Genomic DNA, 25731 nt, shown 5'->3' on the forward strand with positions numbered 1-25731 from the left:
TAAAAACCTTTCTTGTGCAGGGGTTGCTGAAACTGCTAGTGTGATAAGAGACAAGGCAGTTACAGCTCTATTTCCTGAGGTCCAACTGGTAGAGAGGCGAACTTGTAGTCCCAATAGGCACACACATATGTAACGCACATACATTGATATACAGATGTGTGCACACACAGCCCCCCCGTACGTCGCTGGCCACACAGACAGAAACATGCAACAGTGACACAAACACAAACAGCACCAATGGCCTTATCAGGAGCAACTGATGTCACTTAACTTCTGTAAGGCCTTTGACATGGTCCTGCACAACATTCTTGTCATTAAATTAGAGATATATGGGTTTGATGGCTAGCCTATTCAATGAATAAGAAATTGGCTGGATGGCCACATCCAAACAGAGATTAGTAACAAGTAGTGTCCCTCAGGAGTCCATACCAGAATTGGTACTGTTCAGTGCCCTAATTAATGACATAGATAGTGGGATCGAGTGCACCCTCAGCAAGTTTGCGAATGACACCAAGCTGAGTGGTGCTGTTGATACACTTGAGGGAAGGGATGCCATTCAGAGGGACCTTGAGAGGCTTGAGAAATGGGCAAATATGAACCTCACCTCATGAAGTTCAACCAGGCCAAGTGCAAGGTCCTGCACCTGGCTCGGAGCAATCACCAGGATCAGCACAAACTGGGGGATGAATGGCCTGAGAGCAGCCCTGGGCAGAAGGACTTGGGGATACTGGTGGGGGACAAATTGGACATGAGATGGCAATGTGCGCTCACAGCCCAGAAAGCCAATCACATGCAAGGCATGCATAAAAAGAAGCGTGGCCAGCAGGTCGAGGTATGCAATTCTGCCCCTCCACTCTGCTCTTGTGAGACCCCACCTGGAGTACTGCATCCAGCTGTGGGGTCTCCAGCAGAAGACAGACATAGACCTGTTAGAGTGGGTCCAGAGGAGAGCCACAAAATGATGAGAAGGATGGAACATCTCTCCTATGAGGAAAGGCTGAGAGAGTTGGGGTTGTTTAGCCTGGAGAAGAGAAGGCTCTGGAGACACCTCCTTGTGGCTAGTCAATACTTAAAGGGGGCTTATAAGAAAGATGGAAAGAGACTTTTAACCACGGCCTGTAGTGACAGGACAAGTGGCAATGGATTTAAACTGAAAGAGGGGAGATTTAGATTAGATATAAGGAAGAAATTCTTTACTATGAGGGTGGTGAGGTACTGGAACAGGTTGCCCAGAGAAGCTGTGGATGCCCCATCCCTGGAAATGTTCAAGGTCAGGTTGGATGGGGCTTTGAGCAACCTGATCTAGTGAAAGATGTCCCTACCCATGGCAGAGGGATTGGAACTAGCTGATCTTTAAGGTCCCTTCCAACCCAAACCATTCTGTGATTCTGTTTTCCTCTCTGACTGAACAGAATAGAAGTCTATCAGTGGGAACTATGCAAATACATACAATTTGGACTCCTCCAGACACTCGGCCCATCCAGTATCTGGTCCTGGATCCTCAGTCTCTGTAGTTGCCTCATGCATTGACTCACATTCAAATGGGTCTTTGAGTTGACCCCCTGACCTTACCATCTCTCCAGTAGTTGGCCTGGACCCTCTGCTCCCTCTGGTGGCCAACTTCTCCAGTTACCTCACTCCCAGACACACACGTATACTTGGCTCCCAGGCCAATTAACTCCCTGGCTAGTCCAGCTTGATATTCGCTAGCGATCACACACTGATATGCGGTACCCTCACTCACTCCAGTTGCTGGCATCTGTTGTGGTTTAACACCAGTAGGCAGCTAGGCACCACAGAGCTGCTCGCTTCCTCTCCCCCGGTGGGATGGGTGTCACAGCCCATTTGGATCCCTCAAATTTACAGGACAACGTACTCTGTGAATTAAACTTTATTTTAGGAGCTTATTAAGAAATACAATAAACAAACACAACAACAGGGGGTCGCTGGTAAGTGAGCCGACCAGGGGAGGTGCCCCGCTGGACCTGTGGTTTACAAACAGAGGGCCTGGTGAGTGATGTGGTGGTCGGAGGCTGTCTTGGGCTCAGCGACCGTGACATGATAAGGTTTTCAATTCTTGGAGAAGTAAGGAAGGGGGTCAGCAAAACTGCTACCCTGAACTTTAGAAGGGCAGACTTTGGATTGTTTAGGAGTCTGGTTAACAGAGTCCCTTGGCAGGCAGTCCTGAAGGGCAAAGGAGTCCAGGAAGGCTGGATGTTATTCAAGAAGGAAGTCTCAAAGGCACAGGAGCAGGCCGTCCCCATGTGCCGTAAGTTGAGCAGGCGGGGCAGAAGACCGGCCTGGCTGAACAGAGAGATTTGGCTGGAACTCAGGACAAAAAGGAGAGTTTACCACCTTTGGAAGAAGGGGCAGGTGACTCAGGAGGACTACAAGGACGTTGTGAGGTTATGCAGGGAGAAGATTAGAAAGGCGAAGGCCCAGCTGGAACTTAAGCTGGCCACCACCGTTAAAGATAACAAAAAATGTTTTTATAAATATATTGGTGACAAAAGGAGGGCCAGGGAGAATCTCCCTCCTTTGTTGGATGCAGAAGGTAACTTTGCCACGAAGGATGAGGAGAAGGCTGAGGTACTTAATGCTTTTTTTGCCTCATTCTTTAATAGACAGGCTGGTCATCCTCAGGGTTTTCAGGCCCCTGAGCTGGGAGTTGGAGATAGGATGCAGAATGAAGTCCCAGTTGTTGAAGAGGTGGCAGTCACCAACCTGCTCCTCCACCTGGATGTTCACAAGTCCATGGGGCCAGACGAGATCCACCCGAGGATACTGAGGGAGGTGGCAGAGGAACTTGCCAAGCCACTCTCCATCATTTATCAGCAGTCCTGGTCAACCAGGGAGGTCCCAGATGACTGGAACCTAGCAAATGTGATGTCCCTCTACAAGAAGGGTTGGAATGAGGATCCGGGGAACTACAGGCCTGTCAGCCTGACCTCAGTGCCGGGGAAGGTCATGGAACAGATCATCTTGAGTGCCATTACGCAGCACATGTGGGGCAACCAGGGGATCAGGCCCAGGCAGCATGGGTTTATGAAAGGGAGGTCCTGCTTCACTAACCTGGTCTCCTTCTATGACAAGGTGACCCGCTTAGTGGATGAGGGGAAGACTGTGGATGTTGTCTACTTGGACTTTAGTAAGGCCTTTGACACTGTCTCCCACAGCATTCTCCTAGAGAAACTGACTGCTCACGGCTTGGATAAGTGCACCCTGCGCTGGGTTAAAAACTGGCTGGACGGCCGATGCCAGAGAGTGGTGGTGAACGGAGTCAAATCCAGTTGGCGGCCGGTCACGAGTGGTGTCCCCAGGGCTCAGTGTTGGGGCTGGTCCTGTTCAATATCTTCATTGATGACCTGGATGTGGGGATCGAGTGCACCCTCAGTAAGTTTGCAGATGACACCAAGTTGGGTGGAAGTGTCGATCTGCTGGAGGGCAGGAAGGCCCTATAGAGGGACCTGGACAGGCTGGATTGATGGGCCAGGGCCAACTGTATGAGATTCAGCAAGGCTCAGTGCCGGGTCCTGCACTTGGGGCACAACAACCCCAGGCAACGCTACAGGCGTGGGGAGGAGTGGCTGGAGAGCTGCTTGGCAGACAAGGACCTGGGGGTGTTGGTTGACAGCGGCTGAACATGAGCCAGCAGTGTGCTCAGGTGGCCAAGAAGGCCAATAGCATCCTGGCTTGCATCAGGAACAGTGTGGCCAGCAGGACCAGGGAGGTGATAGTGCCCCTGTACTGGGCACTGGTGAGGCCACACCTCGAGTGCTGTGTTCAGTGTTGGGCCCCTCACTCCAAGAAGGACATGGAGGTGCTGGAGTGTGTCCAAAGGCAACGAAGTTGGTGAAGGGTCTGGAGCACAAGTCTGGTGAGGAGCGGCTAAGGGAGTTGGGGTTGTTTAGTCTGGAGAAGAGGAGGCTGAGGGGTGACCTTATTGCTCTCTACAACTGCCTGAAAGGAGGTTTCTATTTCCCCTTTGCCCAGACTAGCTTGTCATGTGAATTCACTGATTCAGCTCATAAGGTTTCATAACTTATAACCCGTAACTCTTAATTCATGCACTTATGAGAAAAAAAAAAACGGAATTAGTTACCTAGCCGATGGTGCGAGTGCTCATCCTTCCTTCTCCTTCATGCTGCGGGCATCCCCAGTATCACACAGGGAAGCACGAACGCCTCAGCAGTCCGGCTGCTGTTGCATCCGATTCAAAGGCTTTTTGGGTAAATTGATGTTTTATACCTTCCAGCTCCGAAGTTTGCTCTATACCATTTCCATACGTTCACAGATTCTGAAGAAACTGCCAGACAAAAGGCAATGGCTGCAGGAGCCAGCACTCTGCAGGTGATAATGGCTGCATAATGGCCCTTTAGCTCCTTCTGGGCATCTGTCCCACCCACATGGTGCTCTCCCTTTGACCTAATGGCGCTGCTCTCAGCATACATCAGGCCTTAGCATGAACTGGGTTAGCCAAAATCTGAGCAGGAGTTGAGTGAACAGTCACAGATGGGGGAGAGATTCGGAAGGGTAAAAGTGAGAGAAACTTGTGGGTTGAGATAAAGACAGTTTAATAGGTAAAGCAAAATCTGTACATGCAAGCAAAGCAAAACAAGAAATTCATTCACTACATCCCATCATCAGGCAGGTGTTCAGCCATCTCCAGGAAAGCAGGGCTCCATCACGCCTATACAGTTATTTGGGAAGACAAATGCCATAACTCTGAACATCCCCCCTTCCTCCTTCTTCCCCCAGGTTTTACTGCTGAGCACAATGTTATACGGCATGGACTATCCCTTTGGTCATCTGGCGTCAGCTGTCCCAGCTGTGTCCCCTCCCAACTTCTGGGGCTCAGCAATAACTAAAACATCCCTGTGTTATCAACACTGTTTTCATGACAAATCCAAAACATAGCCCCATGCAAGCTACTATGAAGAAATGTAACTCTATCCCAGTCAAAACCAGTACAGCACCAAAGACACGTGCTTTTACGACCTGTGGTCCAGCTCCAGTTGCTGGCACTTAGAACTCCATACAGACACATGCACACCAAATAAAGCCACCTCACCCAGGGAATCAGTTAGAAATAGGTTTTAATAACAAGATAAAACGGACAGTGCTGATTAGGTGCAAGGCATAGCCAGACAAGCATACTGACTAGAAGCCTGCTTACCCACAACTGGCTGCTTTTCACAGAATCACAGAATGGTTGAGGGTGGAAAGGACCTCTGGAGGTCATCTGGTGCAACCTCCTTGCTCAAGCAGGGCTACCTAGAGCTGGTTGTCAGGACCATGTCCAGATGGCTTTTGAATATCTCCAAGGAAGCCAACTTCACAGCCTCCCTGAGTAACCTGTTCCAGTGCTCAGTCATCCTCATGGTAAAAAAGTGTTTCCTGATGTTCAGATGGAAACTCCTGTGTTTCAGTTTGTGCCCATTGACTACGGTCCTTTTATCCACTTACCCACCTATTTTCCCACACTTGCTCCTACCCAAACATCCTTGATTCCTCCCTTTCCCCACCTTTGATTCCTTTCCTAAATATCCCATAATAAGTGTTGTGCAATTCCAAGATGCTCTTCTCTTGCATCCTATAAAGTGTCCAATACCCTCTAGGCAGTAACCCCCTCAGTCTCTAAAGTGACACGGAAAGCCCTCATGTTGATTCATCTGATGGGTTTCACACCTGGACTATGGGGCTGATCGCTCTGCTGGGAGAGCACTAGAAGGGGGCAGGGCAGGGCCTTGACTGGATTATTGGGCTTCTCCCACCTGCCATTGCTCCTCTGTTGTCCTTTGTATGTGGAGACAAGCTTTCTATCACATAACCCAACAAATGAATGCCATCCGTGTTGCTGTTTAATTACAACAGTGACTGTGATGGAATTTGGCAGAAGGTTTGGCGTTTTTTTTTTGTTTCACAAACATCTACAGAAAATCATTGTCTATGTCAATTCAAAATATTAAGTCAACATGTTCTATGATTCTGTGATTCTGTGTATGCTTTTTACTCAAGCAGATATGAACCTTTCTGCAAGTAAAGCATCTTTTTTATGAAAAGATGTTCCAAAACTGTTACCTTAAAATTTCTGACTGGGAAAAAAAACTTGAGACAATTCCTGAACAAGTCCACTTTTTTTCTTTATGTGTCACTACATCTTAGGCTACCTATTTCAGTTTTTCCCGTGTTTACCGTGTCTGTGTAAGACACAGACTCGGGCCTGTTCCCCTGTGTTTCTTGAGTACTAGCAGACCTTTGTGTAGCTTGGCTTCCTAAGGACTGCTTCTGTGTCCCACCATCATTCCTGCATTTGAATGTAACAAAATTCTCCCTGTGTTTTCTAACCTTTAAGTCTCTGTGCTAAGCTACTGTATAATCTTTGAAGCATCTATAGTAGCAGTCCAACACTGTAAAGCAATACAACGGAAATTGCTTCTTCACACCATTCTGAACACAGGAATGAAGAAAGCGGTGCCCAGTAAACATTTTCGGCTGGATATCATTATGGCAGAACAACAAAGAGAAAGGAGGAGTTTCTGTTGAAGCCTTTGTGAATCACACAGCAGGGACATTACTCAGCATTTCCCAGCCCTGATAGGTCAGAAGAAGAGAAAGCTCACCTGTCATTAGAAATAACTTACATTTTAGCAGTATGGTTAACTCAAATTTGTAAATACGGACCTAACTCCCTGCACAAAAATTTCAGTTGGAGTATTTAGAAAGGTGAACGAAGTAAGTCTGATTTAAGAGTAAATTAAGAATAATAATACTCTCATTAACCGTCTGCAATAGATAATCATGATTAGGCACTGTCCTTTCCATAACCTTGCTCTGTCTCTGTGTATGAAGGTGCTGATGAATTGAGGCTGTCAAATGGAACTGTCCCCTGCTCTGGGAGAGTGGAAGTAAAACATGAGGAGAAGTGGGGAACTGTGTGCGATGGTGACTGGACCATAGAAGATGCTGAGGTTGTTTGTAAGCAACTACAATGCGGATCTGCTGTTAAGGCCCTCAATCGAGCTCCTTTTGGAGAAGGATCTGGACCAACGTGGTTGTATCGAGTTGATTGCCGTGGTGACGAACCCGCGCTCTGGAACTGCTCACATCCAGGATGGGATGCTTTTACCTGCCCTCATTACTTTGATACTGGAGTGATCTGCTCAGGTAAGAAGTCATCCAACTTTGTATAGTAGAAAAATGCTACAAGGCTGAGATCAAACTTTGTCCTAGCTGGATAAAGCCAAGTACTGTACAGAGGTAACACTTTCTCCATGGCCTCTGCTCAGCCAAAGCAAGTTGCGCCAGCATTAAGTCTTCTGCAGACTACAAGTGTATGTCTTCTTTGCCGGGGCACAGCAATGACATAGAATGGAAGTAGACATAGTAAATGACACAGAACAGAAAAAGAAACACTATTTGTTTCTCCCACAGCTCTCCCAGGCAACAGGAGAGCAGTACTAAACTTGCCTTTGACCAGGAATGGGGGCTAAAACAGCAGGTATAGATGGAGAAGCAAGAAAATGCTATGTTAGGCCATACGACTGCCCCTCTTTTCCAGACCTCCATGTAAGCTAAGACAGGACAGTCTGCAATGGCAAACAAATCCCATGTCTGTTTGGCTGCCTTCCTCTTCAAGATGTGCTTGGTTTTGCTCTTTGGATAAAGTACTACTGCAAGAGGTTTTTTTCCTTTTCAGCTTCAGGACTTCACATTTGTCCTTTTTATAGGATTCCTGTCAGCCCATTAATACAGTCCGTCTAGGTCCCTCTGAATGGCAGCTCTGCCCTTGGGGTTATCTTCCCCTACCCCCCTAATTGGTAGGAGTGCACTCCATCACCTCCTCCAGGTTGTTGGCAAAGATGCTGAACAGAACAGGTCCCAGGAAAGACCCAACAAGTGGTGTTCCACTTGTTGCCAGCCCCCAGGTAGAGTGGAAACCACTAATCACTACTCTCTGAGCCTGACTATCCAATCAGCTTTTTAACCATGTAGTTGTCCACCCACCCAGACTGTAACATCCTAGTTTGGACACAAGAATATTGTGCAAGACAGTGTCAAAGGCCTTGCTAAATGTGAGGTAAATGACACGTGCTGGTCTCCCCTCATCCACAAATCCAGTCACTTTTATCAGAGAAAGTAGTAAGGTCACGCAGGCATGATTTACCCTTGGTAAATCCACGCTGACTCTTCCCATTCACCTTTTTGTGCCCAGAAGTGTGTTCCAGGAGGGCTCACTCCATGTTTTTCCCAGGTACCAAAGTGAGGATGAAAAGCCTGTAGATCTCCAGACTGGCTTTTTAGCCTTTTCTGAAGTTGGGCGCAACATTTCCCCTTTGCTCTTTCTGGGGTGCTTCAGCTTCCTACTGATTTGAATAACAAAGTCTCGAGGACCCACACTAGTAAATGTATATTTATTTATTTATTTATTTGGGGATTGCTACTTCTCAAGCATTGGCAAATGTTCAAAACTTCCCTCCTTCTGTAGCTTCCCAAGGATTTAGTATTTTCCCATACTAAGAAATAAGCATTCCCACACACCATTTTCTCTCGTCAGTGGCATACAGGAATTGCCACAACGGTTATTGCCAAAGTGTCAGTGGTCCACAGAGAAGTGACATGTGTCTTGCCCATGAAGGTATGGGAGTTATTAAATTAGGTCAGTACAACCAACCCTTGATGCTGGATTTCTTGGGGTTTTTTTCCAGGTTTCTCTGGGCTGCGTCTGACTGGAGGGGATACTGCCTGCTCAGGAGATCTGAAAGTAAAGCAAGGAGAAACTTGGTCTACGGTCTGTTTTTCACACATTGATTTCAAAACTGCCTCTGTTATATGTAATGAGTTACAGTGTGGCCAGGCTGTGGCTATCTTGAAAGGAACTCACTTTGGAGACAGCCATAAACTGATCTGGCAAGAAGAGTTTCATTGTGCAGGGAATGAGACTCACCTTGCACACTGTCCCAGGACGCTGCGCCATACTAAGACATGCTCTCATGATGCCACTGTTGTATGTTCAGGTGAGGCTTTGGTTTGATGGACGTAATTTACATGTGTCCTATATGTCTTCTTCCTGTCAACCCACAGTTCAGAGCCTCTGTACATTTCTGTGGTCCTCAGGGTTCTTGGGTGTTTCCCCTGTCATGCCTTGAGCCATCCAGGGAAGGCCAGGAAGTAAAGAGCAGCCCCACAATCTCTCATTCACTCTCCTGAGAGTCTGCATTTAACATGGGCTGTTCTAACCAGTTCAATTCTGCACCAGGGATGCGGATCTCAAAAGGGCTCTAATTTCTTTTATGCACTCAATAGTGCTGAGAATTTCTTCCATGTCTTTCTCATATACATAAAAGGAAAGATGGCCAGAGCAGGCAAGCAGGAACATGGAGAAATGAATTTATTTTCTGTGCTGCCAGGGCATATGTTAGTCCCTGGCACTTCTGTTAATTATAAAACTGGGAGAGGTACAATACCTCCAAAAGGTCAAAGGAGGCACAAGTTACAAATTTAAGTTATTTAAAAAAAAAAAAAAAGAAAAAAATGTCAGAGGCCTGGATGACTTTAGTTGTGACTGCCAGGTAACATTATTTAAGAACTCCATACAGTCAAGGTTGCTGGGGGCTCTAAATACACCTAACACATTGCCACCCACTACAAAAGTGATGATTAGACCCAGCAAACACAACTTTTTTCCTGAAGGCAGAAATCAAAAGGGGTAAACTGAACATGGGGCAGAGCTGTTGGCAACACCTTGTCACAAAACAAGCCTAGAAAGGCCTGCAGTTCATGTCCAGTTCCCACTCAAAGGGCTGCAGTCTGTTGCAAGACTGCCTTGGACACTGTCCCACCGGCCATGGTGATCCCAGCACTGGCTGGGGAGCTGTGGCAGCCAAACGGACCAGTTAAGGTATCAGTAACTGACGGGTCTTGGCTCCTGCCTCCATCTTGCAAGAGTCACAGCTCAGAGCAGAAACCCAGGTCTCATGAGTATGATGCAAGGACCAGGCAGGGGTAAGAAGTAACAGTGTGAGAAGACAGAAGGACTGCATGGGGCTGGCAGTAAGACACTACAGCCCTACCCATGCTGCACTTAAATTGTTGTGAATACGCTGATGGGCATGGCCTGTTGTGTTCAGAGCCTTATGCTGTGGCATGGATGAAAGTTGAGAATTGCACACTGCTGTTTCTGCTTGCTGGGTAATATGTGAGCTACTGAAAGAGTGCTACTAGTAGCTCCTACTCATTTCTCACATGCTCCAAATGCAAGTCAATGTTGGAACTGCCTCTACAAGAAAAGATGTTGCAAGGTAACAGCAGTATTGTGGGGGGAGGAGAGAGCAGAGCAGAGGAGGAGAGACTGAACTTAAAGAGTCAAAAGACTTTTAGTCGTGTAGTGCAGGCTACACATGGACAGCAAAGACTTTTTTTTCCAGAGCTGGCTTACGAGCATCCTGCTCTAACGTGCTTCCCAGTAACCTGCAACATAGTGAGTGCTAGTTCCTTGCAGCTAGTTCCTCACAGCTAGATCTCTCTTACAATTTTCAGTGCAATAGCACAAAAAAAAAAAAAAAAAAAGGTAACCGCTAAGTTCCTTATTCTTCCTGCAGGCTATGGTGGGTACAGGCTGGCAAATGGCAGTACCACATGTTCAGGGAGAGTAGAGCTTCTTCATGGAGGCACATGGGGAACCCTGTGTGACTACCTGTGGGATTTACCAGCTGCCAATGCCCTCTGCCAGCAGCTGGACTGTGGAGTTGCCCTACTGATACCAGGTGGGCAGTCCTTCGGGAAAGGAAATGGATCTGTCTGGAACGGCACATTCAGCTGCAAGAAGAATGGCTCACACCTGAGAGACTGTCCTGTGACTGTGCTAGGTCATGATGAATGCCCTGCTGGAAAAGACGCTCGCGTGGTATGTTCAGGTGAGCAGTGGAAAGGTCTAAGAGGAGAAGTGAAAAACTCCTTCTTTGAGGAAAAATGTGGACCCAAAATCCAGAGGGTGTCTGTGGAGCCAAGCTCTGTCTTTTGTCTGCTGCTACAGGCATTTCTAGGAGTTGAGGCTGCACTGCACCTGTACCATAAGGCTGCTTTCTGTGAAATGCTCCTAGTGTCAGGGAACATCAAGAACAGGGCTGCTCCACAAGGTAGGATGGGCTGGGGCAGAGGGTGAGGACAACACAGGCAGTGTCCTTACCCACCAAGGCACAATCCAAAGCATCTGCACAGGGGACAGAGGAAGGTACGGATAACAAGGTCTACGGACAGTCCCAGACAAGGCAAAGTAGTCAATCAGTTGTAGGGTCCAGCTGGAGAGTACAGTCAGGAGTAACAGGAGACAAGACTGGGGACAGTTACACCAGTCACATAGTTGAGGCAAGGACTGAAGGTCTGGTCCAGGTTTAAGTGAGGCCTTGGACCAGCAGCCCAAGGGTGCATAGCTGGAGGCCCTAGGTGAGGCTGGTCAGAACAATTAAGGTCTATTGGTTCACCCAGACCCATGAAAACTAGTGCCCTGAGTTTAAAAATTGCAAAGGGGACTAGATCCTGATTTCTAGTCATTCTTCTCAGTAAAATAGGGTGGACTGAATTCTAGCTATGAGTATAGAAGTTCCAGTGGCCCAGTGGAGTCATTTTTACTACTGAATGCTAAGGAACACCCATTCCCATTTCCCAGTCACTTTCAGGTCATGCCTACGAGCAGTTACAAACATGACATCTCAGTACTCACTTTCTCTTATATTCAGGGTGCCCAGGGGGCAGGTTGGTGAATGGCACTGCATGCTCTGGCAGAGTGGAGATCCGCCATGGAGACACATGGGGAAGACTCTGCCGCTCCCACTGGGATTTGCAAGCTGCCAGCGTTCTCTGTCAGCAGCTGAACTGTGGCTATGCAAAGTCAATCCAGACAGGAGACCGTTTTGTGGACGGCAATGGGCATGTGTGGAGAGATGCTTTTCACTGTGAAGGGACAGAGTCCTGCCTGTGGGATTGTGCTCAAGTGACTTTGGGCAACCCAACCTGTTCAGCCAGAGAAGCAGCCACTGTTATTTGCTCAGGTAAGTCAGGAGTGGCCTTTTATGGGTAGTGCAACTTCAGACCAAAACAGCATTGGTGATCTCTGCCAAGCAAGCCTGGTATGTCAGCCAGTCTTTAATGCCCTTTCCTGTCCCCCCACCCCTCCAACCTTGGTTTCAGCATAGAAACTTCATTTAGTAGAGGGTTTCACATTGTTTAGATGTGCCTGTCTCCTCACAGGATCTAGTCTTTGAGCTAGGGAAGCCTTTCTCACTTCCCATTGCAGACCCTTTTGTGCATGAAAGCAAACAAAGCCTGAACAGAGGCTGTCTCCTTAACCAGTGGTGAGAATTATTTTTTTACCAACAGAGAAATTTGTCTGCCATCTCTCTCCTGCATGTTATTTCTACTGCAGTAAGAGCAGTAGGTGTCATTCAATACATTTTCCAACTCTCTTGAGCCCAGGTCTTGCTGAATCACTCAGACTCTCAGGTGGTGAGAGCCGCTGTGATGGGCGAGTTGAGATCTTATTCCATGGCGTGTGGAGCAGAGTCCTGGATGATGACTGGGACATTAAGGATGCTCATGTGGTATGCAGACAGCTCCAGTGTGGAATTGCCATGAAAGCCTATTACCTTCCAAGGTCTGAGCGAGGCGTGGGTCTTGTTGGCTTAAGAAGTGTCCAGTGTGCTGGAAATGAGACTCAGCTGATGCTCTGTAAGACCTCCCATTCTCAGACAGTGCCAACGGGAGTGGCTGAAGACGTTGGTGTGATTTGCTCAGGTGAGTTACTGTGCGAAAGGTACAGAATGCTTCATAGGGTTGCCTCTAGCCCACCTTGTGCTGTGGTCTTACCAGATCTTAAATAGGCAGGGGTCTGAGCTTGTGATACCCACCCGCTTGCATACTCTAAGGGACAAATGATAGTTAAGGAAGCAAGTGTACTTTACATAATGCTTTCTTCACCTGAATTTCTTAAAGAATTTATCTTGCGGAATCAAAAAGAAATAATAGAATACAGAAGCCATAAGAACACTAACTTGGCCATGACTGCCACACATTCTGACTGTCACCTGGGAATTACATATGTTTTATTTTGTGACATCTCTATATTTATAGATACCTGCAGCCTTTCTAAAGTAAATTAGAACTGTTTCTACTCTTCTCTTATTTTGTAACCCATCTGTAACAGAAATTGTCTCTGTCTAACTAGATTAGTTTAGATGATAGAAAACAGCTTCTCCAGATTTCTAAGATCAGGTGATCTCTGCATATACCTAGTAAGACTAGACACTCCTTCTTGTTTGCAACATCTCACAGGAGTTATTCAAACATTTACCTGATGCAGGAGTAAGCCTTTCCCTTTATGCAGTTTTAGCATCACAGGAGTTCTGCCCAAGAAACCATAACAGAACTGGAATATAACAAGAACATGATGCCTTAAAAGTGCTTTAAACATACAGCCATTACACTGACCTGTGCATTATTGTTATATTGCATGTTGACATCTGCGTTTTCTTACCGCAGGTAGCAGACAGATCAGGCTGGTGAATGGAACAAACCGCTGTGCTGGTAGAGTAGAGCTTTATCATGATGGCATCTGGGGCACCATCTGTGATGACAACTGGGATCCATCAGATGCTAATGTTGTTTGCAAACAGCTGGGATGTGGACATGCCATCAAGGCATTTGTCTCTGCTCATTACGGTGAAGGCTCCGGACAGATCTGGCTGGATGATGTGAACTGCACTGGGGCTGAATCTGATCTCTGGGAATGTCCCTCTAGGGCATGGGGCCAGCACAACTGCCAACACAAAGAGGATGCTGGAGTCCTGTGCTCAGGTGTGTTCAGAAAATCCTTTTCTGAGCCTGTGGGTTGAAAGGGGAGGGTTACATGAAGGGGAAGCAGAGAATAGTGGAGACTTGCTTGGACAGCCTCTTGCTCTCTTGACTACAAGCATAGTTGGTCAGCACATCCCCCTGGTCCCATTAAGATGCAAAGGGTCTACAGAGTCCTTATTTTGCATTAACATACACACACAAAAAAAAAGTGTTTGGTGGGGTGGGATATTTGGGGGGTAAATTGAAGGGTTTCTTTAAAGATTTCCACAGCAAGGGGCTGTGGGTGTTCCTTGTGCAGGAGGAGGTCATCAACTGCCATATGCCCATTACAGTCAGTTAGAGTTGGCTCTGAAACCAATGGAAACAACCTACTGTGCACCAAAGCATCAACCAATCAGAGGAGCATATGGTGGCTTTGCTCATGCATATTTAAGACAGAGTGGCAGCTGCAAGAGAGAGGAAAAATTAAGGAAAAGTCGAAAAAGACACCACTGGGGACATGGCTGGAGACATGGTTTCCATGCCAGAGGAGGTGTGCCTCTGAGAGGGCTGTGGCCTGTAGATAAGCCACACTGGAGCAGATACACTCCTGAAGGGACTGCAGACTGTGGACGACCCACAATGGGGCAGGTACAATCCCTGAATAGAGGAAAATTAATAGGAAGCAAGGAGCAGCAGAAAAAACCACAACCTCCTGCACTGCCACCCTCACTGAAGGAACTGGGAGGGAAAACAATGGAAATTAGGACTAATGGAGTAGATCAAAGGTGTTTCCCTAAGTGTTTGTTTAATTGTTAATGTTTTCTTTTCTTTCCTCATTACCCAAAGCAATAATTAAGATTATGTTAAGTGCAAAAAATAAAATTAAGTTGAATTTCCCAAGTGGAAACTGTTTTGCCCATGACAGCAGACAGTAAATGTGGGAGACGCTCTGGCAGCACTAGTACCTGGCATGCCCCGGGACTGGAATAATTGTAGTGACTTTAAAGCCTTGATTCTGATATTGGAAATCTGTCTACACAGTGAGACTTAAGGATGTATCTGAAAGAAAAGGGAGACAATATGAGAAACTGGGAGGAAAAGCCCTTCATAGACCTAGCATTGTGAGCACAGGAGAGAGGTGAGAGCTTATTTAAACCATTCCCTTCTGCTACCCCCAATTCTGGACCAAACGCTGCTCTGTCAACTGATTTGAAATTACTGCATCAGGGGGGTTCTCCCCTGGCCTCGCAGTGGATGAAGCTAACCAAAGTTATTAGACTGTTCAGATAAGGTGGCCAGGCACCCTTGCCTCAACAATGTTGTGCGCTAGTTGATACCTAACGGTAGCAGCACTCAGTGCACCTTATTGTCCTCTCTGTGTAGCAGTGATAAACAAATAGTTCCTGGAGTAACTGAAGGAGAAACACGCCCAGCTCTGGAGGAAGGGAACCTAAGCTTGAATAGATGGGTTTAGTACACCTTACTTGCTGCCACTGACCCTACTGCCCCTTTCATCCTTGACACTGACTTTCTTCACCACCGGAGATGGATGGATGGGACAGAAAGGCTTCGGGTTTTTTTGGAATAGGCAGTGTGGCTTGCACAGGTGAAAACCAGCTATGGGACTCCCTGGGACTCTCTAATCACCCAAACTTTGCTGAATTGGCTTAAACAGATCCAGGTGTCACTCCCTTGGCAATCCAAGTAATTTGCTGAAAGCAGTATCAAACTGACCAAGAAGCCATCAATAAAATCCTCCCAAATAATCGTTCCCCTGGAAAAACAAGGGGTGCTCTTAAACACACAGTCACCCTACAACAGTCCTGTTTGACCTGTATGGAAGTCTGCTGGAGAATGATGGTTTACAATAAACTTCAGAGCTCTGAATGAAGTCACATTCCCATTAGCTGTTACAGTTCCAGACATGTTGCAGCTCTTGTATGAGCTAGAAGCTAAAAAATATACCTGGTATGCTATAACTGATACTGCAAATGTTTTTTTTTCAATCCCACTGGTCAAAGAACCAAGACCTCAATTTGTCTTCACCTGGAGTGGTGTGCAGTACATCTGCAACCGGCTGTCCCAAGGGTGGAAACACAGCCCTTGCTGTCTGCCATGGCATCATCCACCAAAATTTAAAGCAACAGAATTCCAAAGAACTTCCCTCTACCTTGCTGATGTATTGATTGGAGGAACAACTCCAGCAGTACTAAGTAAAGGGCTATAGGTAATCATCACCCTTCTCAGTGCTGGATTTGGCATTAAGCACTCCAAAGTAAAAAGGCCCCCTCAAGATATACAGGTTTTAGGCATGCAAAATGGATGCAGATACACACAGCTGACCAAATTGTTTGGATAAACACCATAGTCCTCCACACAATAAACAAGAACCCGGGCTTTCTTGGGCATTACTGGATTTTGATGTACGCACATCCCTGGTGACAGCCAATTGACCAAACCCACATATCAAGTGACCTGAAATAAGCCTCATTTTGAGTGGGAAGAGGAACACCAGCAAGCTGGTTATGCCCTAGACTAACTGTCCTGAATTTTAGGATCAAGGATTCAAAATCACTGAGGGAAGAGCAACCACAACTACATGGCAAAAATGGTTACTGGCCCTTTGCCAATCTGTACATATTGGTTCAAGCTCCGGACCAGGATTAGTTGAATTTACTAAGTCAATGGCCAGCAATCAATAGTATGAGGAAGACCAAACACCTTTGGCTGTCAAAGCCCTAGCATATGATGCATTAAGTACAGAAAATAAACAACAGAGTTTGTTTACTGATGGATCCTGTAAAAGCACAGCAGGAAACAGGAGGTGGAAATCCTTGTAATGCCTCTACAGGAGAAGCTGCCATCTCGAAGGAGACTTGAAGAAGTTTGAAAGGCCTTGAAAACAGCCTTGGAACATACTCAGGAGCATCAACAGACCCATGTATACAGATTCCTGGATGGTGAATAACGTAGTAAGGAAATGGCTTGAAGAATTAAATTGTGACAACTGGCAGCAGTGAGGAAAACCATTTTGAGCAGAAGAAGTATGGAAAGTAGTACAACAGCTGCTTGAAGAAAGACCTGCTTAGTATGTCATGCTAAATACATATCCCAAATTCAAAGGCAACTCAAGAAGAGAAACACAGCAACCAAGCTGACCGGCTGGCTCAACCTGTCAGTATGAGATTTGGGATGGGAGCATAAAGGAAAACTATTTTTAGATAGATGAGCCTAGGAAACTGCTAAGTGTGCTGTGAGGGATCGAGGACAGAGAAGGCTGCTTAGGCTTGCCTTGGGAAGATATAATGCAAGCAATTAGGCAGTGTGATGCCTGTGGAATAACACAACATACAGCATGAATGATGAAATAGTATGCACAGTGAGAGAAATGAATGTTTGGAGATGCCTGACAAGTGGATTATATAGACCAACCCCCTCCTCCCCAGCAACACTGGCAGATGTTATGTTCTCATAGTGGTAGAGCATCACAAAGGTGGCTAGAAGCTTTCCCCACTCAGACAGCAAATTCATGCAGCACCCTAGAAGGAATAAACAAACATTTCTGTTGGCACCACGGAATGCTGCTTAGGCAGGAATCAATGTAAGTCATTACAAAAATACAACCATTCAAGAATGAGTAGAGTGGGTACATCACCAGGCAGCTGGAAAAGTAGAGCTGTGCAATGGTTTACTTAAACCCATGCAGCCCAAAAGAAAACCTGAGCTCATTAGGGTGATAAAGTACCAGCCAGCCCTAAGGATGCTTGGATTGGGAAGCCTGCAACAGTTAAAATCCGTAAGAAAATGGTCTCTATTATTTGAAGAGCAAGGTTTACTTACTGGTTGGTCTTTGGAAAAGGAACAATGAAATGTGTGCCTTTACATAAAGTAAATAGAAAAGAGTAATATCACTTTCCCTCATAAATTATGTTCTTCTTCATGTGTTTTGCAGGGACAAGGTCTGAATCTTGTAATAAATATATGTTGAGATTGGTATGATGTTAACTCCTATAATGTGGTTCCCAGAATGAGAGGTAGCATTTTATTGACTACATGTGCACATTGTTACAATGTCAATACCTATTGTCTGGGACTAAGGGTAGAGTTTATAATGTATGTATTTTATGACTATGATGATGGTAAAGTAGAGTTTATAATGGATGTATGTTCAAACGGTTCTTAAATAGGTGTCTCACAGAGGTGAGGGGTGAAACGCATTGGCTACAACTGGCAGGGTTTCAGTCACCGGGGGCTGCAGGGTTGCCCTGTGCTTCTGCAGGGCAGCCATTCCAGCTGGCTCTGAAATGATTGTAAACAAGTCATTGCACACCAAAATATCAACAAATCTGAGGAGCACATGGCACCTATGCTTCAACATACCAAAGAAATATGCCTGCAACTGTGGGGGGTGGCCATCACTGTTGTTTGTTGATGTAGATGCTGGAGAACGCTGGTTAACCAGAGAGGATCACTGTATGACTTTTGGTTTTGTCACTTTTAGAGTGGTTTCCTCTGGCACTTTCTCATTCAGAGTGATGAACATGATTGTTAGCAGATTCTGGATTTTACTCATCACAGCCAGGGTCCTGGCCCCTTTAATTCCATTTTTATGTCTTCACTTCTAGAGTTCCTGGCTCTGAGGCTGGCGAATGGCAATGACTGTGCTGGGCGGCTAGAAGTTTTCTACAATGGGACATGGGGGTCCATTTGCTCCAATCATATGTCTCAACTCACTGCAATAACTGTATGCAAACAACTGAACTGCGGAGATGGTGGGGAAATCGCAGGAGACTTCAAATATGGCAGAGGTTCTGGGCCCACGTGGCTGGACCACATTGAGTGTACTGAGCAACACAGCTCTCTCTGGCAATGTCAGTCAGACCCCTGGGATCCTCAGTCATGTGATAACCGAGCAGAAGAGACCCATATTTCTTGCACTGGTAATTAGAAATTTATCAGTACAGGACTGCCCAGACATATACATAAACCTACAGGTTGGACTCAATTATCTCAGAGGTCCTTTCCAACCTTAACAATTCTATGATTCTACATATGGACATTGTAGTAATTACCTCGTGTTCATTTGTTATCTGGTATATGTTGCTTCTAGCTTCATGCAAATGGCACAAACATTTTTCTTTGTCTATATCCTTGATGTAAATGAGTGAATTAAAACTACATGAGTGTCATTGAGTGCAGTTATCCAATGGAAATCCCAAGGAAGTCCCTGATAAGATGGTGTCATTGCATATTTTTAAAGCAAAAATCTATGATACACAGTCAGTCTGTGAGATCTGAGTTAGGATCAGACTTCTCAAGAAGTCTAGAGGCATGTATGTGTTTCTACATGTATGGAGGCATATCAGTGCAAATGTACATGTACACACGTGCTGCAAATAGCCATGGACAAGTGTATGAATTAGTTCAGTTCTAAAGGTCCATTTCTAATGCCTGCTCTGTGGGTTCCCACTAAAATATAAATTAATTCTAGATGACATTCAGGTCTCCTGAAAGGGATTGCAGTTGCCTCACACAAGAAGAAAGAAAGCACAGTCATCAGGAAGATTATTTAATTCACAGCAATAGTCATACAGTGAACCACCAAGTACTAAACAGGCCATATATATATTATAGGAAAAAAATAATTTGATTATTAATTTTCAGGCATTTTGTACTCCGTCGCTCTTTTCAGAGAATAATCAAATTATTTACTTCAGTATTTAAATTCTGCAGGAAGAGAAGAGGCAACGTCTCCAGCCACATTTGCTGAGTGTCCAAACTCCACAAGCTGTTCAGGTACCTCTACCTCTTTGTTTCTCCTTATTGGTCCCTATGGACCTTCCTGCTGTTTCAGCAATACAGAAGGTTTCTGTGTTTTGCAGACAGGGAGAAGTTACGAGTCATAGGAGGAAAGGATGGATGTTCAGGCAGAGTGGAGATTTGGCACCAAGGTTCTTGGGGAACAATCTGTGACGATTCCTGGGATGTGGCAGATGCTAATGTTGTATGCAGGCAGCTGGGCTGTGGATCTGCTGTGTCTGCTCTGAGTGAAGCTGCTTTTGGGGAAGGGACTGGTCCCATCTGGTGGGAGAAGGTGCACTGTAAAGGAACAGAGCTGTCTCTTTGGAACTGTCCTGTCAAGCCCCTGTCCGGCAAAAACTGTGATCATAAGGAAGATGCTGCTGTGGATTGCTCTGGTTAGTAACTGGTCCTTTGGTTCATTACACAGATCTGGGAAGGAGAAGGATAGAGGACCATGTCAGTTGTACATCCCGGTGACCGCCCCCTTCATAATTTTGACTGCAGGAACCTCGCAAATGATGTGAAGATGTTCTCCCTGTTTTTCACACTTGCCTCTTCCTTAATCTGGACTCACCTTGCTTTTGCAGGTATGACAGAAACAACAGCATCACCCACCAGAGCAGGTAAAACATTCCTTCTTCCCCCTTTCTTTCTGCCATCAAATGAGGATTTAATGTCCCTGATATCACATAGCAGGTAAATCAGCAGTATATGCCAGCTCATCAGAAAGCACCTCCCGCAGCCTTTTGTAAAGGAAAGCCGAGTGGCACTATCCCCAGCTGCTGAATTCTAGCTGCTTGAGCAGGACCCACAGCTGGGCAGCAGGTGCCCTGCCCTAGCATGGGCACAGCAGGAGGCTACAGAGAAGCAGCCCTTTGGGTCACCTGATTTTATACCTGTTGCTTCTTCATTTCTATTCAGATCCTCCCCGCCGCCCTGCAACAGGCACTATGAGAATTTCAGTGCCTGTCATCCTCTGCATTATCCTGGGGGCTCTTCTCTGCCTGGTCCTTGCCATTCTTGCTGGACAGATCCGAAGTGCCAGGGCACAGCAGAGAGGTGGGTCCCTCAGGACTGGTATGAAATGCCTCCTTGACATGGGTGGTGAGTGTTTAGTTGGCTGAGGAGGCTGGAGGGATGGGTGACTGAGATTAATGGCATCTACTGTCACAATGAGATTTTCACTTACTGTCTGGCAGTGAAAGAGCCCAGCAGTGCTTACCCTCAGTCAGCACCTCTTGGTGACTTTCTGGGTACCAACCAGGCCATGTAGACCCCTTTAGGTCACTTCTCCTTTTCATGACCCCAGCCTGGGTATGAGCAGAGACTGTGTGAGTGATCATTGCCTTTTACTTTCAGGCTCCAGACTATCCTATGACCCCTTCTCTGAGGCTGTCTATGAAGAGATCGACTATAACCTGATGAGGGAAAAGCAGGGCATGATTGGCCTCTCAGGTCTGTGTGTCTTGCTCTTGTCAAGGGAAAATTCCTCCTGGTGGCCCAGATCCCAATCCGATACTTTGCAGCTCCCAAATCCACTGGGAAACCGAAAATTCCTAGATTTGAGGAGAGGGGTTTCCAGCTCACTGGACTTTGCCAGTTCCTCTCCTAGGGACAATTCATTTTGCGCTGTCCTCACCACAGCCATAGAGCACAGATCAGTATAGGTCAAACAAAACAAAACAAAAAAGGCTTTCGCGGCAATCATTTAAAGCAGGAACAAATAAAGGCATAATTTGTATCTCCCTCCCAGTAGCTATGTGTCTCTGTAGGCTTCCTCCTGTTGATTCCCTTTCTCCCTCCGTGGCTTGGCTCCCCCATGAACCATGAGAGGTGTTATGGGGCCCCTGAGGGATTCTTGGATATTCCACTGTAAGCCCTTTACCTTGCAGGAGTAATACTGACTGCCCAAGAATCTGCTTGACTTGCGTGTTATTACCGTAGCCTGCTCTTTTCCTCATGATGCAGTCTTAGCAGCTAAGGAGAGTTTAATCTGATATCACACTCTTATTTGCCTAGATTCTTATTCAGAAAGTTCAAAAACAAAGGCACAGCTTTATAGCAGGGACAGTGATGAAGAAAATGGTCCTGGAGCTACTCAAGGTAATGGAAGATGGGGATCCTACAAAGAAAGAGACCCAAAATCAGGGTAGCTTTTAATTTCCAAAGCATTATTGGTGATTAAAACTTTTTTCTTGCTGCACTTCATGTCCACTAGTGATGTTTTGATGTGAACCAAAAAGTTCTGTTTAACTTGTGGTGGAAGAATGTCATACAATCTCGTATACAAGTGCTAGTCTTCTCTTCTAGAAGTTGAAAATAAATGTTTGCTGGTAGTATTGCACTCTTCACAGGATCCAGTCCCATGAATTCAACAATTTGGCAACTGCTTCTCCCAGAAATTGCAACTGTAACAGCGTGTAAGCTGTTGCTTCATTTCTGAGATAAATGGGAGAATTAAGACAAAGGAAAAACATTCTCCAAATAAGAACATTGGCATACCTTTGGAGTTGATTAGGGAATTGTAATCTGAGTGATCTGAAGAAAATGCATCTTGCCAGATGTGGGGGGCTTTTATCTTGAAAAAGTTGAGGGAGAGCAAGTGTTTGGAGAATTGCATTTTCCTGGAGCTGATCAAAAAGCTCTCTTAGCTATTGCCTGGTCTCAGAGAGATCAACTGCCAAAGGCACGAGCAGTTTTGGATCTCAGCTGCCCATATCCCTGACTCTCTCTGTGCTATGTGTTTAATTTTATTTTCTATTGTTTTTTGAATATTAAGAGGGTTTTATTATTTAAAATTAAACTAAAAGCTTTTATTTTCCGTACTTGCTTTGAAATGCTCATCAAGAAGGCAATTATCCCAAATAAGATCTCTTTTTCTTATTCAGATTGAATATTCAGCACTAGGTAAAAAGTGAAATAGAAGTGCTTTGATTGACTTTTAATTTTATATATGTATTATTTGTATGTCCATGTGTGTATGTATATACTATATAACAGTGAAAACTAATATTCTCTCGGGCTTCCAGATAAGTACAGACCACTAGATGCCTCAAGGCTAACTGCCCCTGAGGAATTAGAGAGCTGGCTACTCACAGAATGGAGTTTGATGGATGGACTATTCAATGAATAAGGAATTGGTTGGATGGCCACATCCAAAGAGTTGCAGTCTACAGCTCAATGTCCAAATGGAGATCAGCAACAAGTGGTGTCCCTCAGGGGTCCGTACTGGGACCGGTACTCTTCAATATCTTTATTAATGACATAATGGGATCGAGTGCACCCTCAGCAAGTTTACGAATGACACCAAGCTGAGTGGTGCTGTTGATACACTTGAGGGAAGGGATGCCATTCCGAGGGACCTTGAGAGGCTTGAGAAATGGGCAAATATGAACCTCACCTCATGAAGTTCAACCAGGCCAAGCGCAAGGTCCTGCACCTGGCTCGGAGCAATCACCAGGATCAGCACAAACTGGGGGATGAATGGCCTGAGAGCAGCCCTGGGCAGAAGGACTTGGGGATACTGGTGGGGGACAAATTGGAAATGAGATGGCAATGTGCGCTCACAGCCCAGAAAGCCAATCACATGCAAGGCATGCATAAAAAGAAGCGTGGCCAGCAGGTCGAGGTATGCAATTCTGCCCCTCCACTCTGCTCTTGTGAGACCCCACCTGGAGTACTGCATCCAGCTGTGGGGTCTCCAGCAGAAGACAGACATAGACCTGTTAGAGTGGGTCCAGAGGAGGGCCACAGAAGTGATCAGAGGGCTGGAACACCTCTCCTATGAAGAAAGGCTGAGAGAGTTGGAGTTGTACTGCCTGGAGAAGAGAAGCAGAACTGCAGATATTTTTCTCCAAAGCTTTGGCCTAAGTTTGTAGCCTCCTATCCATAGGCAAATGGCCAAGGGTGGCTACTTAGCAAGTCCATTTCAGAGAAATTTAACAGAAGGTAGTTAAAGCAATGAAAAGACAAGGAAGCAGGTGCTACACAGAGATAAACAAGGAGTAATTTGTCATTGTGCAATTATGAAATGCAATGGGGAAGCTTACTCTGAAATAAAGCCTGTCACTAACTGCCTCCTTCTCCAGATCTCCTTCCCCATCCTATCCCTCCTCCATGTTGATTTCCACTTTCTACTTGTTACAGCAATGTATAACAATTATTGGAGCTATAACATTGTTGTCTGGAATACCTGAGAGTCCTCAGGAGGATTCTTTGTTTCTTAGCATTCATTATCATTATGATAATGTCAGTATTACAGGCCCTTATCACTGGATCATCAGCTACTGCTCTCTCTAGTGGGTGATCTATCCCTGTTATAGTTAATACCTGTACTGTTCCAGAGGTCTCTCCACTGCCTGGAAATACCCTGGAAGATGGTTATGATGATGTGACGGAAGCTCCTGGACCTAAAGATGCTTCTCTTTCTGAGCAGAATGAACAGGGAATCATTGGGATCCCTGAAGAAGGTGACAGAAACAAGGATTCACAGACAGGTGAGGCCAGAAGAGCAGTGCGGTTAGTTTTCATAACTTATAGTTACTGTACTGAACTCAGGGAAAATCAAGGTGGAGGATACCTCAAGGGATCACCTAGGTTTTATCTAACCACTGTCAGGAAGGAACACTACCTACGTACATGAAGAGTGTAGGTTAGATGTTTGTTATTCTGTTCTTAGAGCCATTCAGTAGCAGCGTTTCCACAGCCTCTGCAGGTAATCTATACCCATGCTGTGATCTCCTTACAGCTATAAAATTCTTGCTTGTGACCTAACCTAAGTCTTCACTGCTGCAAATTAAAATTGTTACTTCTTACTATAATGACCATGGGGATAGGGGAGTTGCTTTCACCTTTGTAGCAGCCTTTTACTTGAAGACTGTTAACATATCTCCCCTCTGTTCTGTCTTGTATTTTGTTTCTCTAGACTGCAGCAACCTGAATTAGTCCATTTTCTACTTAGGTGTTGTTGACTTGACCTCTGGTCATTCTGTATGTCTCCACCCAGGCTGTGTCAGTAGGTTCGTATCTTTCAAAAAGTGTTTCAAAACCAAAATTTTACAGTATTTCTGTACAGCATGATACTAAGAGCTTATTAGTGTCAGGTAGAGCAGAAGGACCACTTCACATGTCTTACTGGATATCCTTCTGTTTATGCATGCCAGTGTGATGTCTCCCTTTTTTGCAACAGCAAGACGCTCCTGACGGTGTTCAATATCCAGCCTGATGCAACTCCAAATCCTGCTCTGTAAAATACCACATACCATTAGACACTGATCTTTCTAATTATGCAGTTGATTGTTTCTCCCTTTGTCTGTAGTCTTGTGAGTGTCCTTATTAGATTTCATTGATTTTCATCAAAACTTTGCCAAGATCATTTGAATTCTAATATAGTATGGCATCATCTGGAAAATGTAACAAGAACGTGTATTTTATCTTAGGAATTAATAAAAATACTTAGTTGTATGTAGGGCTGTCAAAGAATCCTACCTGGTACAGTGAGCTACCCTAACAATACCATTTTTGACTGAATTTGTGCCCAGTCTACAGAGGTTTGAGTTAGACCATATTTCTCTAGTTTACTTATAAAAATACCATGTGTGAGGTGAGTGACAATTTACTCCCTTACAAAAGCACTTCTAGATAATCAAAAAGAAAAATCAGATTTATCTGGTGTGATTTCTTTTCGATAAATCCATGTTATCTATTATCCATCTGCTTTTTTTCTTCTGTCTCCTTACAAGTAGTTTTTTTGTTCTCATATTTTTCCAAAGCTGAACTTTCTGTAACTCCTAATCTTGTTTCTTCTTCCCCACACACCATCTTAAAAATAAGCATATGTTGTTCATGTTTTCCCAGTCCTTCAGAGCCTGTTCTCTGTGAGTTCTTAAAGACAGTGGATAGTGGCTGGAGGAAGGATTCAGCTAGGTTTTTATCCTAGCACTAAATTTTGTCTTTTTTTCCCAGAACAATTAAGAAAAAATATTTAAGATAGACTTCTCTTTCTCTGTGCACTTAATATAACTGTGGAACACCTTCTGATCAGCAGCTGAACTCCACCTTTTGGGACAGTGATAAATATAGTTGACAGACTGAAGG

The 25731-nt window shown here is 45.4% G+C and overlaps 1 protein-coding gene across 1 annotated transcript in view; it reads left to right on the top strand.

Annotated features, from left to right (window-relative positions):
* The window catches only part of LOC309604512 (antigen WC1.1-like), a 31676-nt gene that overhangs the window by 3988 nt on the left and 1957 nt on the right, over nucleotides 1–25731 (top strand). Inside the window, exons 2-15 of the mRNA XM_082337903.1 lie at nucleotides 6853–7167; nucleotides 8709–9017; nucleotides 10602–10916; nucleotides 11739–12050; nucleotides 12475–12792; nucleotides 13537–13851; nucleotides 18459–18773; nucleotides 19567–19629; nucleotides 19716–20030; nucleotides 20223–20258; nucleotides 20557–20694; nucleotides 20995–21090; nucleotides 21655–21738; nucleotides 23979–24131. Of these exons, the coding sequence (XP_082194029.1) occupies nucleotides 6853–7167; nucleotides 8709–9017; nucleotides 10602–10916; nucleotides 11739–12050; nucleotides 12475–12792; nucleotides 13537–13851; nucleotides 18459–18773; nucleotides 19567–19629; nucleotides 19716–20030; nucleotides 20223–20258; nucleotides 20557–20694; nucleotides 20995–21090; nucleotides 21655–21738; nucleotides 23979–24131 (3084 nt within the window). The remainder of the gene's footprint in view (nucleotides 1–6852; nucleotides 7168–8708; nucleotides 9018–10601; nucleotides 10917–11738; nucleotides 12051–12474; nucleotides 12793–13536; nucleotides 13852–18458; nucleotides 18774–19566; nucleotides 19630–19715; nucleotides 20031–20222; nucleotides 20259–20556; nucleotides 20695–20994; nucleotides 21091–21654; nucleotides 21739–23978; nucleotides 24132–25731) is intronic.

Source organism: Platalea leucorodia (genome assembly GCF_965183815.1).
Source record: "Platalea leucorodia genome assembly, chromosome: 2".
In the NCBI taxonomy this organism is placed as follows: domain Eukaryota; kingdom Metazoa; phylum Chordata; class Aves; order Pelecaniformes; family Threskiornithidae; genus Platalea; species Platalea leucorodia.